At 46.0% G+C, this 18994-nt stretch overlaps 1 protein-coding gene across 1 annotated transcript in view; it reads left to right on the top strand.

The window, feature by feature from the left end:
* The window catches only part of piwil2 (piwi-like RNA-mediated gene silencing 2), a 91358-nt gene that overhangs the window by 9506 nt on the left and 62858 nt on the right, over window positions 1-18994 (top strand). The window contains exons 3-8 of the mRNA XM_078239668.1: window positions 3348-3429; window positions 5633-5765; window positions 8016-8213; window positions 8914-9021; window positions 11020-11137; window positions 12016-12140. Coding sequence (XP_078095794.1) covers window positions 3348-3429; window positions 5633-5765; window positions 8016-8213; window positions 8914-9021; window positions 11020-11137; window positions 12016-12140 — 764 coding nt within the window. The remainder of the gene's footprint in view (window positions 1-3347; window positions 3430-5632; window positions 5766-8015; window positions 8214-8913; window positions 9022-11019; window positions 11138-12015; window positions 12141-18994) is intronic.

An 18994-nucleotide genomic window follows, 5' to 3' on the forward strand; every position in this document is an offset into this window, starting at 1 on the left:
CTGTTGTACTGTAGGTAAGGTCAGAGTCCACGATGGCATGCATTATAAATAGCATGTTGGAAGGAATGAGCCCAATAAAATAAACATCCTTATCTTTATACTTGGTGTACTGCTCTTAGTGTCTGGATATTTAGTGTCTGGATATTTGCTGCCTTGTCTGTTACATGCCAGAGGAGGGCAGTGTCTAAAGCAGTTCCAAACAGCATTATGTCGCTTCACATTTTCAATGTCAAATTACCTCTGTTTCTTTGGAGAAAGAGATGCATTTCCTCATAACTACAGCTGGCCAGGCCCCATGGTAATTTTACTTTGCTGCTGCTTTACTGGCAGTCCAGTTTCATTTAAACTGACCCGTGAGGACTTGTACCAAATTTCATGTCATTAACAGTTGGATGTTGCTCTTAAATACCTTGCTCACAGAGATATACAATTTCCACAACATCATAATGGTGAAATATTATTCATAGCATCGCAGTGACAACCTTGTGTTTGTAAAGGAATTGGAAAAGTAGCTGATAACTTGGAATCATGGAGAACAGCGGGAAGTCATTCGGCTGCTCTTATTCCCACCGCCGGACTCTATCCTCCAGTCACCTCATTCTCTTTCCTTCCTGCATGTGCCAACCTCCACCAAACTGGGAGCTTGTAAATAGATTTTGGCCATGCCCTGTTTCCTTCCACAGATCTACACGTTGAATTCTGATTGTTTTCAGGAACAGCTGGCTTTGTGACTTGATTTACTAAGTAGATGATGTTCCTGATGGTAAGGGTATTAAGGGTTATGGTGAGTGGGCGGGTAAGTGGTACTGATCCACGTCAGATCAGCCATGATCTTATTGAATGGCGGGGCAGGCTCGAGGGGCTAGATGGCCTACTCCTGCTCCTATTTCTTATGTTCTTATGTTCTCTGCTTTGATTGTACTCTTTTTATCTCCCACGCTTCACATCCTGGAAATGTTCTTTCAAAACAGTTACCCGGTGACCATTGCAGGCTGATGCTGATCAGATCACCAACCACACAATACAAACCATCTTGTTCCCCTGACAGCACACAACCTGAGCCCGTAATCAGGGCTGATGTTCACAGCTAGTACAGAAGGAGTGCTGCACTGCTGGAGGTGATGTCTTTCGGCTGAGATGTTAAGTGAGGCCCATGATTGTCCACTTGGTGATGTTCTTCTCTCCACTGAAGGGATTCTATGTCTTGGCCAATCACCAACATTGGAAAGAATTGATCTGCTCAGTGAGTTCATTGTAATTTGTGGAGTTTTGTTGTGTCCAAATTGGCCGTAGCATTTCCTACATTCCAGCAGCGACTGCAGCTTAAAGGGACTTCATTGGCATTGAAACGTTTTGGATTCACCTTCAACTCATATTGAATCTCACAATAAGAGTTTCAACAAGTATTTAAATAGGAAAAGAATATTGAAAGCTAGTGTTGCCCCTCCCCAGAGAACAAGTCTGGACAATTAAAGAACAAAGAAAAGTACAGCACAGAAACAGGCCCTTCAGCCCTCCACACCTGTGCCGATCATGATGCCCTAATTAAACTAAAAATAAACCTCCTGCCCTTACTTGGCCCATATCCCTCTATTCTCCCTCTATTCCCTGTGGGGCAGCATGGTGGTACAGTGGTTAGCACTGCTGCTTCACAGCGCCAGGGACCCGGGTTCGATTCCCCGCTTGGGTCACTGTCTGTGTGGAGTTTGCACGTTCTCCCTGTGTCTGCGTGGGTTTCCTCCGGGTGCTGCGGCTTCCTCCCATATTCTGAAAGATGTGCTGGTTAGGTGCATTGACCCGAACAGGTGCCAGAGTGTGGCGACTAGGGGATCTTCACAGTAGCTTCATTGCAGTGACTAATAAATAAACTTTATTTTACTATTCATCTACCCATCCATTCTTAAATGTTGCTGATGTGCCTGTTTCCACCACCTCCACTGACAGCACATTCCAGGCATCCACCACACTGTGTGAAAAACGTACCTGTACATCTCCCTTAAACTTTTCCCCCTCTCACCTTGAACCTGTGCCTCCTTTTAATGGACACTTCCACCCTTGGAAAAAGCCTCTGACTATCCACCCTGTCCCAGGCAGAAGTCCCAAAGAGAGAGGGAACAGGGAGAGACCAAGTGAAGAAGAAGCGGAGCAGAGAAAAAAGTGTCCAAGCAGATCAGGGACTGCAGTTGGCAGACTTTAAATGGTGAGGACTCAGAAGATGCCCTGGCAATCAGAGGACTCAGGAGAAGCTCTGGCAATCAAAGAGGAGTCAGGACAAGCTCTGGGGATTGAAGAAGGCAGCAAGCGATTGGGATTGCATGTTGCAGGCCGTTGGGGCAGCAGTAATCTGCTCAGCGCAGTTGAAGAGCTGAAGTTGTGCTTCTGAGTTGGTGCTGGAATGCAGACTCAGTAATCCGGGGAATGAAATCTCGGGAGATGAGATTGAAACCTGCAAGTTGGGCCGCCATTGACATTGTCCAAGTTGGAACAAAGGTTTTTGAGAATTCCAAAGTGAGATCTTCGAAGGTGAAGACCAGAATTTTTCATGGTCGACTCACGGTGCTAACTGACATTTGGAAATGTCGCTGAGAATTCCATGGAATCTGTCTTGGTTGCATCTGCCATTTATTGTGTAGTGTGGTGTGTTTGACCACAGTTTTCCTGTAAATTCACATATATCACATATTAACCCTGAATGTTAAAGCATAATTTTACCTTCCTGACATGTAGTAAAGTTTAATTTTGTTTGTTCGAAATCTGTGGCATCTTGTGGATTGATTTTTTTAGTAAGTATCTTAAATCTCAAACTTAGTCTGCTTTTAAACAAACCGAACTGGATCATACAAGAACTTGGGGGTCTGGTCCGGGATCATAACAAACATCAGGGGAAGGCGATGGCTAACTGGTATTATCACTAGACTATTAATCCAGAAACTCAGCTAATGTTCTGGGGACCCGGGTTCAAATCCCACCACAGCAGATGGTGGAATTTGAACTCAATAAAAAATATCTGGAATTAAGAATCTACCGATGACCATGAAACCATTGTCGATTGTCGGAAAAACTAATGTCCTTTAGGGAAGGAAATCTGCCGTCCTTACCCGGTCTGGCCTACATGTGACTCCAGAGCCACAGCAATGTGGTTGACTCTTAACTGCCCTCCAAGAGCAACGAGGGATGGGCAATAAATGCTGGCCAACCACCGACACCCATGGCCCACAAATGAATATTAAAAATATCAAGAACCGAATGGGCTCCTCCAACTTGGAAGTCCTATATTCCACTGAAGGGTAAGGAGAGGTGATAGGAATGCAAGCTCTTCCTTTCTAATTGTCTGTTTGTTTCCTCAGCCACTGGGTCGTTCAGCCGGACAGGTCCGAGATGTCTCCTCACTGCTGCAGTTCGAAGCATACGGGCGTGGAGATCACCTTGGCAAGTGGATCTGTTCCTCAGCCTACAGAAGAATTGACCCGAGATGTTTGACCCTGCCTGTTGATATCCTACAAAACTGTTGCCAGCGGCGTTAATTATTCTTTGTCTCCCGTCATTCATTGGCTTTAGGAGGTCCACACACACACACACAAACACACACACACCTGCCCCCAGTGGTCCAGAAGGCAGGACAGTTGTCTGACTTGGTTGGATTGGTTCAACACAGGCAGAGGCAGTATGCTCTAACTGAGCCGTTCTTGCAATTCCTTGAATGCAATCTGGAGCTCAGTGGGTTCAGGGAACAAGTCCCTGTTCCATTTAGTTGCTTATCCCTAACATGTTGCCAGTGTTTTATTTTTATTTGTTCTGGGATGTGGCAGTCGCTAGTTAGGCCAGCATTTATTGCCCATTCCCAATTGCCCTGGAGAAGGTGGTGGTGCCATCCTGAATCGCTGCAGTCCATGTGTAGGTACACCCACAGTGCTGTAAGGGAGGGTGTTCCAGGATTTTAACACAGCAACAGTGAAAGAACAGAATACATTTCCAGTGAAGGAACACTGATTATAGTTCCAAGTCAGAATGGAGAGTGACTTGCAGCTGCTGGTATTCCCATCCACCTGCTCCCCTGTCCTTTTAGATGGTAGAGGTCGCAGTTTGGAAGGTGCTGCCCAAGGAGCCTTGGTGAGTTGCTGCAGTGCGTTTCGTAAATGGTACAGACTGCTGCCACTGTTTACCGGTGGTGGAGGGAGTGAGTGTTGAAGGTGGTGGATGGGCTACTTTGTCCTAGATGGTGCAGAGCCTCTTGTATTGTTGGAGCTGCACTCATTCAGGTAAATGGAGAGTATTCCATCACGCCCCAAACGTGTGATTTGAAGATTGCATACAGGCTTTGGGGAGCCAGGAGCTGAGTTACTTGCTGCAGAGTTCCTAGCCCCTGACTTGTTCCTGTAGCCACAGTATTTATATGGCTAGTCCAGTTCAGTTTCTGGCCAATGCTAATCCCCATGATGTTACTGGTGGGATATTCAATGATGGTAATTGGGGAGATGGTTAGATTCACTCTTTCTGGGGATAGTCACTGTCTCACACTTGCGAATGTCACACGCCACTTAGCAGCCCAAGCTGATCAGAGATTTTGTTCAACAGTGTTGCCTCAGATACTCTTATTTAGCTTTGTAAACTTTATCATGAAGCAATGTTTCGGGTTCATAAATACAAGGTAGTTAGTGATAAATCCAGTAGGGTATTCAGCATCTTTACCCAGAGAGGAATGAAAAAATGGACCTTGCTCCAAAAGGGAGTAGTGGAGGTGAATAATGTGTATGTATTTAAGGGGAAGCTAGATAGAGGGAGAAAGAAATGGAAGAGTACGCTGATGTGTTGAGATGAAGAGGGATAGGAGGAGGCTTGTGTGGAAGTTGAAGACTAGCATGTATGAATAGGGCCGAATGCACTCTCTCTGGGCTGTAAATACCAGGTATATAATATGCTGGTTCCTCAGACAGCGGGGGTGACATTATTGTGGAAAGATGGCAGCACCTCGCTATCAGCTGGTATCTGAGCTTGTTCAGTTAGTGGTGGGTCAAAATGTTAACCTGAACCTCACGTCTGAGGAGATTTGGCCTTAAATATTTCCCATTACACAGGATGGAGAAAATGAGCCCATGCCAGCTGGGTGGGGGTTTGTCTGCATGGGTGGTCGGGATGTTAGGGACACAAATGAAGGCCATCGTCTGCCTGTGGTGAGGTGGCATGGAGGTTTGTCTACACTGGTACGGTGGGAGTGGGTGGTGAAGAGAACCCAGTGGACCCTGCAGTGAAGTTGTGTGGCTAGTGGTTTCATGGCTCTTTTCCCTGGAAGAAAATGCCACATGGAATAAGAATGTTTCACATTAACAAGACGAACCACATTTCTGTAGCACCTTTAACATCATAAAACATCCTCAGGTGCTCACAGTTTCATCCGGCAAAATCTTAGAGTCATAGAGGTTTACAGCATGGAACCAGGCCCTTCGGCCCAACTTGTCCATGCCGCCCTTTTCTTGACCAAAGAGTTGGATTTTCAGGATACAGAAATCTCAGGTTCAGGAAAGGAATTGCTGCTTTTGTATACTAATACATATTTGGCCCTTACTAACTGTTTTATACTGTCACTGTCCAAGAGTGTGGTGATGCTGAACTTGTATTCTTTGCTTCCTCACAGGGAGAGGATTGTTGGGAAGAGGAATAAGCAGTGACTTGTTTGGACTGTTCAAACATGAAGTGGATCAGGCAGCTGGAGACACCTTTACCTTTCCAGCAAGGACACTAATGCCACGGGATTATGAACAAGGCAGGTAAGGATATCCAAGGACAACTGGGAGAGGCTGAACTAGCACAATTCACCCACTGAGATGTGTCATTGTTAATTCTCTGTTGTTATCGTTGACATTTTTCCCCAGTCTATAGCAGACTTGCTTCGACGCTGCATTATCTAAGGAACCAAACTAATGTTTACCTTGCTACATTGTCATCCTGACTCTCTGCTCTTCACCCAAAGAACAATGGATTTCCTTAACACTCTGTCTCCTACCAGGGATTGTACTCACTCAGTATTCTGTGTAGCTCAGTGCAACATGCAAGCCTTCCCACCACTTTGAGGTGCAGTCCAGAGGGACACTTGTAGCCACACAGTACATTCCAGTCGGCAACCTCCTACTCACATTGCAGTTGGGATTGCACAAGTTGCAGGTACTCTTTACCCGCCCTTGGGTCACTGTCTGTGTGGAGTTTGCATGTTCTCCCCATGTCTGCGTGGGTTTCCTCCGGGTGCTTCGGTTTCCTTCCACAGTCCAAAGATGTGCAGCTTAGGTGGATTGGCCATGCTAAATTGCCCCTTAGTATCCAAAGATGTGTATGTTAGATGGATTAGCCAGGTAAATGTGTGGGGTTAAAGGGATAGGGCACAGGGGAGGACCTTTGTAAAATGTTCTGTCAGAGAGTCGGTGCAGACTCGATGGGGCGAATGGCATCTTTGCACTGTAGCGATTCTATGATTGGTGTCCTTGGAGATTGGCAGCCAGCATTCTCTGAGAGATTTAGCAGTTTTGGAGCAGGTTTTATCACTAGACGTTCCAGTGTCAAATGTACCAGATATGCAAAGGTGGTGAATGATTTTTTGGTAAAGTGACTGACTTTAAAAGTGAAAAGAGAAGATCATAGCTTAAAACATGCACACACGTCATGCCACAACCTTAAACTGAAAACTTAAATCAATTGTTGGATGGAAAGTTTCATATGAAGAAATATTCTATCCCAGTTTGGAAGTTATTTGTATAATTTTGTATATTTTTTAGAGGCACAGAGGTTTCTGGTGGAGAAGAGGACCATTTTGGTTGTAAAAGTGCTGAGCCCACCTTGCAGTTCTTGGTCTAAAGGTTACAGAATCCCAAGTGGATGTAGTGTTTTTTAAATGTAATGAGGACTCCTGCCTCAAGCTCCTTTCCAGGCAGCGGCTCCGAGACCCCATTTCTCCTCAATTCCCCTCTAATCATTCTGCCAATTTCTTCCAAATCAATCAGAGCTTTCCAATCAATATGGGGCAGCACGGTGGCACAGTGGTTAGCACTGCTGCCTCACAGCGCCAGGGACCCGGGGCAGCACGGTGGCACAGTGGTTAGCACTGCTGCCTCACAGCGCCAGGGACCCGGGGCAGCACGGTGGCACAGTGGTTAGCACTGCTGCCTCACAGCGCCAGGGACCCGGGGCAGCACGGTGGCACAGTGGTTAGCACTGCTGCCTCACAGCGCCAGGGACCCGGGGCAGCACGGTGGCACAGTGGTTAGCACTGCTGCCTCACAGCGCCAGGGACCCGGGGCAGCACGGTGGCACAGTGGTTAGCACTGCTGCCTCACAGCGCCAGGGACCCGGGGCAGCACGGTGGCACAGTAGTTAGCACTGCTGCCTCACAGCGCCAGGGACCCGGGGCAGCACGGTGGCACAGTGGTTAGCACTGCTACCTCACAGCGCCAGGGTCCTGGGTTCGAATCCCAGCTTGGCCTCTTTTAAGGAGAATCCCGGCTTGGGTCACTGTCTGTGTGGAGTTTGCACGTTCTCCCCGTGTCTGCGTGGGTTTCCTCCTGGTGCGCCAGTTTCCTCCCACACTCAAAGATGTGCTAGTTAGGTGCATTGGCCATGCTAAATTGACCCGTGTGTCAGGATTAGCAGGGTAAATACGTGGGGTTAGGGGAATAGGGCCTGGGTGGGATTATTGTCGGTGCTGACTCGATGGTCCGAATGGCCTACTTCTGCACTGTAGGATTCTATGATTCTCTGAATGCCCACAACCTCCCACTTCTCGTACCTGGTTACTGACCTCTCTGCTAATGGAAATAGGTCCCTCCTATTCACTGTATCTCAGCCTCTCATAATCATACGCGTCCCTCAGCCTCCTCTGTTCAAAAACAAACAAACTCGGTCTATCTAACTTTCCCACGTTGCTCAAATTCTTTGTTGCTAACAAGATGCTAGTTAATGTATTCTATATTCTCTCTCTTGTGTGGTCACCCAGTAAGATGGTGTTATCTGAAACCTGATTCTCATCCCAGTTGTAGGGGTAGAGGGGCGGTTCCCGAAGCTCCACTCTCCGGCACTGAAGAACTTGCAGCTCAAATGAAGGGATTGGAGTTAGGACGGGCATTGCTGGGGAGAAGCAGAGCTTTCCAGCCTCCGGTGATAGTTTCACCTGGAAGTACATTTTCCCTCGATGAGGCCGTCACTGGAGCTCGACAGAAAGAAACTCAAGGGTGAGTGGTGAGAATGGAGCACTGAATGGATGTGTGCTGAGGTGAGCTGTGGGGTTGTTGGCCGCCTGTCCAGGCTTCCTGGCTGTTGATTGCACCACCGAGCTGCGTAAGGATTGCATCTTGAGAGGCTGCTACCAATGCACTAAAACCCAAAGATTCAGAAACTGATGTGAAGTTGGTCTTTGGCTCAATACAGACAACCAGTACCAGCTTTAAACCAGCCTTTGTACCTTGGGTTACACCGGGTGGACAGCACAGAAAGAGGTCTTCTGTCCGTACTGGTCTGTGCCATTGTTCCTACTCCGCGTGAATGTGCTACCACCTTGCTCCATAATCCTATCAGCACTTCCTCCTATTCCCTCCCTCCCTTGTGTTTATGTCATTTCCCCTTAAATTAATCTTTGTTTTTTTGCCTCAACCACTCCCTATGGAGACAAGTTCCACAGTCCAACCACTCTGTGGTGAAGAAGTTTCTCCTGAATTCTCTATGGTATTTATTGCTGAGGATCTTATATTTACAGCCCCCGAATTTGATCATCCTCAGAAGTGGGACACCCTCGCATCCCTCCTTCAACATGAATGTTCTATGCAGAAATATTTAAGTGACTTATTTCACTGTTGGTTGAGGCCAACAGACTGCATGTGTTAAATGTATTTTGTACCACGATATGGTGATCATTCCTGTTGTGTGTTTATTTAGGGAACCAGTAAAGAGGGGATCTTCAGGAACATCCATACCTCTGGCAGTAAACCTGACTAAAATACACTGTACAAATGAGGCTGTTTATCAGTATCATGTCACCTTCAGGTATGAGAGTTTAACCTGTGCATGTTGTGTGGGAGCTGGGATTGACTGCATTTGCACACTACAACATTGTGGGTTCACCCTTCAGACACCGAGGCTGGCCTGGGGTATGAACCCCTTGAGTTCTGTTTTTAGCAGAGGAGTCTTTTGGACAGATGGGATTCATGTTCAGTGGGAATTCTTAGTGAAGAATCTGAGTGTCCAGGGAGACCATGTGTTATACTGACGAAACACTGTCTCCAGTTTGAGGTAAAAACAGGGAGGAGAAAGAGACTAAAAAAGGAACAAAGCAAAGAAACACTCATTAATTTCCTCTACAAGTTCCGATAGTTGCCTGTGAAATATTCTGTGCAGACTCTTTGACCAGTTTATTACTGAAAAAATGTGTTTACCCAGCTGCTCTTACTTTATGAGACAAACAAAAGATTGCGGTTGAAACTTAGCTTTATTTAAACACTTATAAGTTGAAGAAACAACTCTTACACAATAAATTAAGTTAACTTCTCTCCAAACTAGGCTGACTGCCTGAAAAACACAGATACGACTTGCTCTGGCAAACTTGACCGGGCTGTTAGATTCACTTCACTGAGCTCATGTCGACGGATTAACTCAGGGTCATCTTGATACGAAGGTGGATCTCGCTGTCCTCTTCCAGCATCACGGGGTGGGACGCAGCAGGCCGGCCAAGTCTTTGTCCGGGGGTTGTCTCCAGCTGTCCATCTTTATCCTCTGTCCGAGCCCTTCTGGAATGTTCTTTGGCTTTCAGCCAAGGGGGTCACGGGACTTGGGTCACAGCACCCAATGACGTTGGGCCAGGTCACCCTAGGTGTCCTGGGTGCGCTTATCACCTTCCAAGATATGGTTCCAAGGAACACAAACTGGGGGAACAGCACGTCACCTTCCGATTAGGCACTTTACAGCCTTCCAGACTGAACATTGAGTTCAGCAAGTTCAGAACATGAACTATCTCCTCCACTTCCATTTAGTTTATTTTATTTTATCTTTTTAAAAAGATATTTTATTACTTTCAAAATTTTTCTTCCATCGTTTCATTTGTCCACTTTTTAAAAAATGTCACTTTCCATCTTGTTCCCTCCGACCCTCACTCGGGCTATCTGTTACATGTCTCAGGTTGTCCTTTGACACTCTGTTTACCTTTGTTCTGCCATTTACACAATCTGCCCCCTTCCCAGCCATGACCATCAACATTTACATTCCCTGTCTTTTTGTGAATGACATCTGTCAGTTATCGCACCCCTCACAGTATAAATCTCATCCTGTTTTCTTTGTCTTCAGCTGCTGCGATTTTCCAACATTTTCTGTTCTTGTTCTGGTTCCAGGGAATCTGGCTGAAACTGGGGAATACCCAAACATAATGTCTTTTTCTATTTGTCTGGCTCAGTACCTCTTGGCGCGTTTCAGCTCATAATGTTTTCATTGTTTCGCTCGAGCACCTCTGTCCCATTTGCAAGACAGGCCTGGGCTTGATTGGTTTTGGACCTGTGGTAACTTGTCCTGTCCGCGTTCTGTCAGGCTTTTTGCTTGCAGAAGCTGTTTAGCTATGGATTAATTAAAGTGTCCAGTTTTATGTTGGGTCTGGTTGCTTAGGTTGTTGGCCACTTGGCCACATGACCTACTGTTCTGAAAGGGTGGACAACCCGGAGGGCTGCCTGCTCCAAATGTAATGCACCAGTTTGGCATTTAAACTTCTGAATACAACCCATATGTGGTACTCAGCCCCGTGTACTTTCATTAAAAGAACACAGGATATGGCAGAACATTAAACCAGTTCCATTATACCTGGTATATCGATGGTTTAATTCTCTCTTTGTCGTCTATCATCGAAGAAGTGACATCCAGATGGAGAGGTTACATCTTCAGCTAAATGACACCATCGGGATGTTGCCTGACCCTAACCAGGGCCAATATTTGTGCTGAGATTCGCTGAGTTCTACTCACTTTAATTTACTTCACTCAAACACACATTGCTGTTTGGTTTAGTCCTAATGTAGAATGTCGGAATATACGCTATGGAATGTTGAAGGAACATCAGCCAATTACTGGAAAGGTCACTGCTTTTGATGGCACCATACTCTATCTGCCTTTGAAACTACCTGAGGTAGGCTGACTTTTTATACTTGTATTCATTGTAATGCATCATGTTTATTGATCAATGTTTGAATGCCTCTATTAAAGTGGCTGCGTATATCGTGGCACTGGGGTTATGTCACAGGACTAAAGATCTGGACATGAGTTCAAATTGCAGCTGAGAGTTTGAAGTTATTGGATGAAATGTGTAATAAAAAGCCAGTACCATTCATAGCAGCCATGAAACTAGCAGCTTCTCATAAAAGTGTATCTGCTTTGCTGATGTCCTTCAGGGAAGGAAATCTGTCTTCCTCACCTAGTCTGGCTTGTATGTGACTCCAGAACCACAGCATTCACTGGACTCTTGCTTGCTCTCTGAATTGGATGAGCAAACCACTCAGTTGTACCAAATACCTACACTTGCAGTGATTCAGAAAGTGGCTCAACACTTGTGCCTTATCAAAGGCATTTGGGGTCAGGCAATAAATGCTGGCCTTGCCAGTGATGTTCACACTCCATCGATTAATGAAAAAATATGTGCCAGGTTCAAGTCCCATTCCAGAGACTTGAGCCATAATCCAGGCCACCACTCACAGTGCAGTACTGAACGTGCACTTCTCTGTTGGAAGTGCTGATTTTTGCTTGAGACATTACAATGAGGTCCCACCTGCCCTGTGTCCTGATGAAGGGCCATCGACCTCTTTCTCTCTTGATCGATGCTACCTGACCTGCTGAGGTTATTCCAGCATTTACTGTTAGAATTTCAGATTCCCAGCATCTGAAGTATTTAATGTTTTTTTTTCGAACCAGCTCAGTTTTGGGAATCGCTGCAAGTTATTGCCCCAGAGCTGAGAGTCCCAATATGTGCGTTACTTGAAGCCTACATCTTAACCCAGTGTTTTGTGTTAGGTGGTCACTCTCAAATCACAAAGAAAAACAGACAACACAGAGGTGGACATCAAAATTCAATTGACCAAGGTCCTGCAGCCAAACTCTGATCTCTGCATCCCGTACTACAACGTAGTGTTAAGAAGGTAACATGGCTGTACTGTCTCCTCATGTAAATAGCTCTCTCCCTCCCTCTCTCTCTCCATTTTTATTCTCTCCCTTTCACTTTGTTTTTATTCCTTTTACTTTCCTTCTTTGGGATTTTTAAAAATCAGTTTTGTGCAGAGAAAATATGAATAAGAGTTGCATATAAATATCGGGGTTTTCAAGCAGGGACATTTACATAATATTTTGGTTAAAGAGTGCTGAAGGTGAAAGGTGATTGGACTGCTCATTGTTAGGCTTTAAGATCGGTTCCCCAAAGGTTATATTGGGGTTTTTTTTACACAGAGGGTGGTGGGTGCCTGGAACTCGGTGCCGGGGGAGATAGTGGAAGCAGATACTGTTGTGGCTTTTAAGGGGCGTCTTGACAAATACATGAATAGGATGGGAAAGGAGGGATATGGTCCCTGGAAGGGTAGGGGGTTTTAGTTAAGTCGGGCAGCATGGTCGGTGCAGGCTTGGAGGGCCGAAGGACCTGTTCCTGTGCTGTAATTTTCTTTGAGTCAGTTCTGAGTGATTTGAGAGGCTTTCTGCTGCATGCACCTTGGTTGAAAGGTAAAATTGGGACAGAAATGCATATCATATGTTTTTAAACACCAAGCTGCTTGGGCAGAGTGGATGCGAGTCCCGGTTGGAAAGCTGGAGGGGAATTAGACGTCATTTAGTTTCATTAAGCATGATGACCAGCTAATTGGATTGTATGGTGCACTCCAGACTTTGTGTTGTGTGAAGACACGTGGTCTTGATTGAATGACAAGTCTGCTCAAGATTTACCTGTCCAAGAATTACAAGAATTTCATATTTCATTCTAGTTTCATCTTGCTAAAGTCTTTAAACAATTGGAGAAAAGCGTGCGTGTTGCGAATATCTAGTTCATAATTCATACATTTTAAAATCTAACTTTTAATTTGGGGAATTAGTGTTCGATGTAAGATGATTGCAAATCCTGAGAAACTAGTAATAATGCAATCAGAGTTGATTTCACTTAAATGGTGAGTGTACATTTGTGTATCTTCAAGGTCTGAGTTAACAGGGTGGAAGCCTCAGGTTAGAGGTGAGGTAGGACCTCACCTCTAACCTCTCCACTCACCCGATGAAGGAGCAATGCTCCAAAAGCTTATGATACCAAATAAACCTGTTGGACTTTAACCTGGTGTTGTGAGACCTTTTACTGTGCCCACCCCAGTCCAACGCCGGCATCTCCACATCACAGCTTGTTTTGAGCAGGCCTGGAGTCACTTGCATTCTGGAGAAGCAGTTGAGCCTTTCGCCCTGCTACCCGCAATCGGGGCTTGCGTTCTTGACTTGTTTCACTGCCATGACCCTCAGTTTCATAGAAATCATAGAAACCCTACAGTACAGAAAGAGGCCATTCGGCCCATCGAGTCTGCACCGACCACAATCCCACCCAGACCCTACCCCCATATCCCTACATATTTTACCCGCTAATCCCTCCTAGGACATCCTGGGACACTAAGGGGCAATTTTTTAGCGTGGCCAATCAACCTAACCCGCACATCTTTGGACTGTGGGAGGAAACCGGAGCACCCGGAGGAAACCCACGCAGACACGAGGAGAATGTGCAAACTCCACACAGACAGTGACCCAAGCCGGGAATCGAACCCAGGTCCCTGGAGCTGTGAAGCAGCAGTGCTAACCACTGTGCTACCGTGCCATTTGGGTTTGTACCCCTTGACTTGCACTCATCCTCCCAACACTTGATCGTGGCTCATATCTCTTAGAACATAAGAACTAGGAGCAGGAGTAGGCCATCTGGCCCCTTGAGCCTGCTCCGCCATTCAATAAGATCATGGCTGCATGGCTGATCTTTTCGTGGGCTCAGCTCCACTTACCCACCTGCTCACCATAACCCTTAATTCCTTGACTGTTCAAAAATTTATCTATCCTTGCCTTACCATTCAATGAGGTAGCCTCAACTGCTTCACTGGGCAGGGAATTCCACAGATTCACAACCCCTTGGGTGAAGAAGTTCTTCCTCAACTCAGTCCTAAATCTGCTCCCCCTTATTTTGAGGCCATGCCCCCTAGTTAGCATTTAGAAAGGAATAAACTCATTAACGATAGTCAGCATGGTTTTGTGCGAGGGAGGTCATGCCTCACTAACCTGGTGGAGTTTTTTGAAGAAGTGACTAGAATGGTTGACGAGGGAAGGGCCGTGGATGTCGTCTATATGGACTTTAGTAAAGCGTTTGACAAAGTCCCTCATGGTAGGTTGGTGCAAAAGGTTGGATCTCATGGGATAAAGGGGGAGGTGGCTAGATGGGTGGAGAACTGGCTTGGTCACAGAAGACAGAGGGTGGTAGTGGAAGGGTCTTTTTCCGGCTGGATGCCTGTGACTTGTGGTGTTCCGCAGGGCTCTGTATTGGGACCTCTGCTGTTTGTGATTTATATCAACGACCTGGAAGAAGGTGTAACTGGGGTGATCAGTAAGTTTGCGGACGACCCGAAAATGGCTGGACTTGCAGATAGTGAGGAACATTGTCAGAGGCTACAGAAGGACATAGATAGGCTGGAAATTTGGGCAAAGAAATGGCAGATGGAGTTCAATCCAGATAAATGTGAAGTGATGCATTTTGGTAGGACTAACGTAGGGGGGAGCTATACGATAAATGGCAGAACCATAAAGGGTGTAGATACGCAGAGGGACCTGGGTGTGCAAGTCCACAGATCCTTGAAGGTGACGCCACAGGTGGAGAAGGTAGTGAGTAAGGCATATGGCATGCTTGCCTTTATAGGACGGGGCATAGAGTATAAAAGTTGGGGTCTGATGTTGCAGTTGTATAGAACGTTGGTTCGGCCACATTTGGAATACTGCGCCCAGTTCTGGTCGCCACACTACCAGAAGGACGTGGAGGCTTTAGAGAGAGTACAGAGGAGGTTTACCAGGATGTTGCCTGGTATGGAAGGGCTTAGTTATGAGGAGAGATTGGGTAAACAGGGGTTGTTCTCCTTGGAAAGACGGAGGATGAGGGGAGACTTAATAGAGGTGTATAAAATTATGAAAGGCATAGATAGGGTGAACGGTGGGCAGCTTTTTCCCAGGTCGGTGGTGACGTTCACGAGGGGTCATAGGTCCAAGGTGAGGGGGGGGGGAAGGTTTAACACGGATATCAGAAGGATGTATTTTACACAGAGGGTGGTGGGGGCCTGGAATGCGCTGCCGGGCAAGGTGGTGGAGGCGGACACACTGGGAACGTTTAAGACTTATCTAGATAGCCACATGAACAGAGTGGGAATGGAGGGATACAAAAGAATGGTCTAGTTTGGACCAGGGAGCGGCGCGGGCTTGGAGGGCCAAAGGGTCTGTTCCTGTGCTGTATTGTTCTTTGTTCTTAGTTCGAGTTTCACCCGCCAGTGGAAACAACTTCCCTGTTTCTATCTTATCTATTCCCTTTATGGTCTGATATGTTTCTACAAGATCTCCCTTCATTCTTCGGAATTCCGATGAATTTAGACCCCGTCTACTCAGTCTCTCCTCATAAGCCAACTCTCTCAACTCCGAATCAACCTAGTGAATCTCCTCTGCACCCCCTCCAGTGCCAGTATATCCTTTCTCAAGTAAGGAGACCAAAACTGTACACAGTACTCCAGGTGTGGCCTCACCAGCACCTTATACAGCTGCAACATAACCTCACTGTTTTTAAACTCCATCCCTCTAGCAATGAAGGACAAAATTCCATTTGCCTTCTTAATTACCTGCTGCACCTGCAAACCAACTCCTTGTGATTCTTGCACAAGGACACCCAGGTCCCTCTGCACAGCAGCAGTCTGTAATTTTTTACTATTTAAATAACCGTCCATTTTGCTGCTATTCCTACCAAAATGGATGACCTCACAATTATCAACATGGTACAACATTGTACCATCTGCCAGACCCTCGCTCACTCACTTACACTATCTATATCCCTTTGCAGACTTTCAGGGTCCTCTGCACACTTTGCTCTGCCACTCATCTTAGTGTCATCTGCGAATTTTGACACATTATGTTTGGTCCCCAACTCCAAATCATCTGTGTAAATTGTAAACAATTGCAGTCCCAACACTGATCCCTGAGGCACAACACTAGTCACTGATCGCCAACCAGAAAAACACCCATTTACCCCCACTCTTTGCTTTCTGTTAGTTAACCAATCCTCTATCCACGCTAATTGGGTTGGATGGAGAGAAATTTGTTGTGTATTCAGGAGGAATTTCACATTCAGTATGTGGATGGCCCGACTAGAGAGGGGGCAAAACTTGACCTCCTCTTGGGAAATAAGGAAGGGCAGGTGACAGAAGTGTTAGTGACGGATCACTTTGGGACCAGTGACCATAATTCCATTAGTTTTAAGATAGCTATGGAGAATGAAAGGTCTGGCCCAAAAGTTAAAATTCTAAATTGGGGCAAGGCCAATTTTGATGGTATCAGGCAGGAACTTTCAAAAGTTAATTGGGGGAGTCTGTGGGAAGGCAAAGGCACGTCTGGTAAGTGGCACGCTTTCAAAAGTGTGTTAACCAGGGTAAACACATTCCTCTTGGAGTGAAGGGCAAGGCTGGCAGAAGTCGGGAACCCTGGATGACTCGGGATATTGAGGCCCTGGTCAAGAAGAAGAAAGAGGCACATGACATACACAGGCAGCTGGGATCAAGTGAATCTCTTGAAGAGTATAGGGGGTGTAGGAGTAGAGTTAAGAGAGAAATCAGGAGGGCAAAAAGGGGACATGGGATTGTTTTGGCAGAAAGGGCAAAGGAGAATCCAAAGAGCTTCTACAAATACATAAAGTGCAAACGAGTAACAAGGGAGAGAGTAGGGCCTCTTAAGGATCAACAAAGTCATCTATGTGCGGATCCACAAGAGATGAGTGAGGTCCTAAATGAATATTTCTCATCAGTATTTACTGTTGAGAAAAGCATGGATGTTGGGTAACTTGGGAAAATAAATATTGATGTCTTGAGGAGTGTACATATTACAGAGAAGGAGGTGCTGGAAGTCTTAAAGCGCATCAAGGTCGATAAATCTGCGGGACCTGATGAAGTGTATCCCAGGACGTTGTGGGAGGCTAGGGAGGAAATTGCAGGTTCCCCCAGCCGAGATATTTGAATCATCGATAGTCACGGATGGGATACCTAAAGATTGGAGAGTGGCAAATGTTATGCCTTTGTTTAAAAAGGGCTGCAGGGAAAAGCCTGGGAACTACAGGCCAGTGAGCCTCACACCTGTGGTGGGTAAATTGTTGGAAGGTATTTTGAGAGACACGATCTACAGGCATTTAGAGACGCAAGGACTGATTAGGGACAGTCAGCATGGCTTTGCGAGTGGAAAATCATGTCTCACAAATTTGATTGAGTTTTTTGAAGGGGTAACCAAGAAGGTAGATGAGGGCAGTGCAGTTGATGTTGGCTGCGTGAACTTTAGCAAGGCCTTTGACAAGGTACCGTATGGTAGGTTGTTGCACAAAGTTAAATCTCACGGAATCCAGGGTGAGGTATCTGAATGGATACAAAATTGGCTTCTTGACAGAAGCCAGAGGGTGGTTGTACAGAGTTGTTTTTCAAACTGGAGGCCTGTGACCAGCGGTGTGCCTCAGGGATCAGTGCTGGGTCCACTGTTATTTGTCATTTATATTAATGATTTGGATGAGAATATAGGGGGCATGGTTAGTAAGTTTGCAGATGGCACCAAGATTGGTGGCATAGTGGATAGTGAAGAAAGTTATCTCCAATTGCAACGAGATCTTGATCAATTGGGCCAGTGGGCTGACAAATGGCAGATGGAGTTTAATTTAGACAAATGCGAGGTGATGCACTTTGGTAGATTGAACCAGGGCAGGACTTACTCAATTAATGGTAGGGCGTTGGGGAGAGTTACAGAACAAAGAGATCTAGGGGTACATGTTCATAGCTCCTTGAAAGTGGAGTCACAGGTGGACCTCAGAGTGGTGAAGAAGGCATTCGACATGCTTGGTTTCATCGATCAGAACATTGAATACAGCAGTTGGGACGTCTTGTTGAAGTTGTACAAGACATTGGTGAGACCACACTTGGAATACTGTGTGCAATTCTGGTCACCCTATTATAGAAAGGATATTATTAAACTAGAAAGAGTGCAGAAAAGATTTACTCGGATGCTACCGGGACTTGATGGATTGAGTTATAAGGAGAGGCTGAATAGACTGGGACTTTTTTCTCTGGAGCATAGGAGGCTGAGGGGTGACCTTTTAGTGGTCTATAAAATAATGAGGGGCATAGACAAGGTAGATAGTCAATATCTTTTCCCAAAGGTAGGGGAGTCTAAAACTAGAGGGCATCGGTTTAAGGTGAGAGGGTCATATTCTGCATGGAGGTCGGTCACCAGTGGTGTGCCCCAGGGATCTGTTCTGGGACCCTTACTCTTTGTGATTTTTATAAATGACCTGGATGAGGAAGTGGAGGGATGGGTTGGTAAGTTTGCTGATGACACAAAGGTTGGAGGTGTTGTGGATAGTGTGGAGGGATGTCAGAAGTTGCAGCGAGACATTGATAGGATGCAAGACTGGGCAGAGAAGTGGCAGATGGAGTTCAACCCAGATAAGTGTGAGGTGATTCATTTTGGCAGGTCAAATAGGATGGCGGAATATAATATTAATGGTAGGACTCTTGGCAGTGTGGAAGATCAGAAGGATCTTGGGGTCCGAATTCATAGGACGCTCAAAGCAGCTGTGAATGTTGAGGCTGTGGTTAAGAAGGCGTATGGTGTACTGGCCTTCATCAATCGAGGAATTGAGTTTAGGAGTCGTGAGATAATGTTGCAGCTATATAGGACCCTGGTCAGACACCACTTGGAGTACTGTGCTCAGTTC

Source organism: Mustelus asterias, chromosome 22 (genome assembly GCF_964213995.1).
Source record: "Mustelus asterias chromosome 22, sMusAst1.hap1.1, whole genome shotgun sequence".
Classification (NCBI taxonomy): Eukaryota; Metazoa; Chordata; class Chondrichthyes; order Carcharhiniformes; family Triakidae; genus Mustelus; species Mustelus asterias.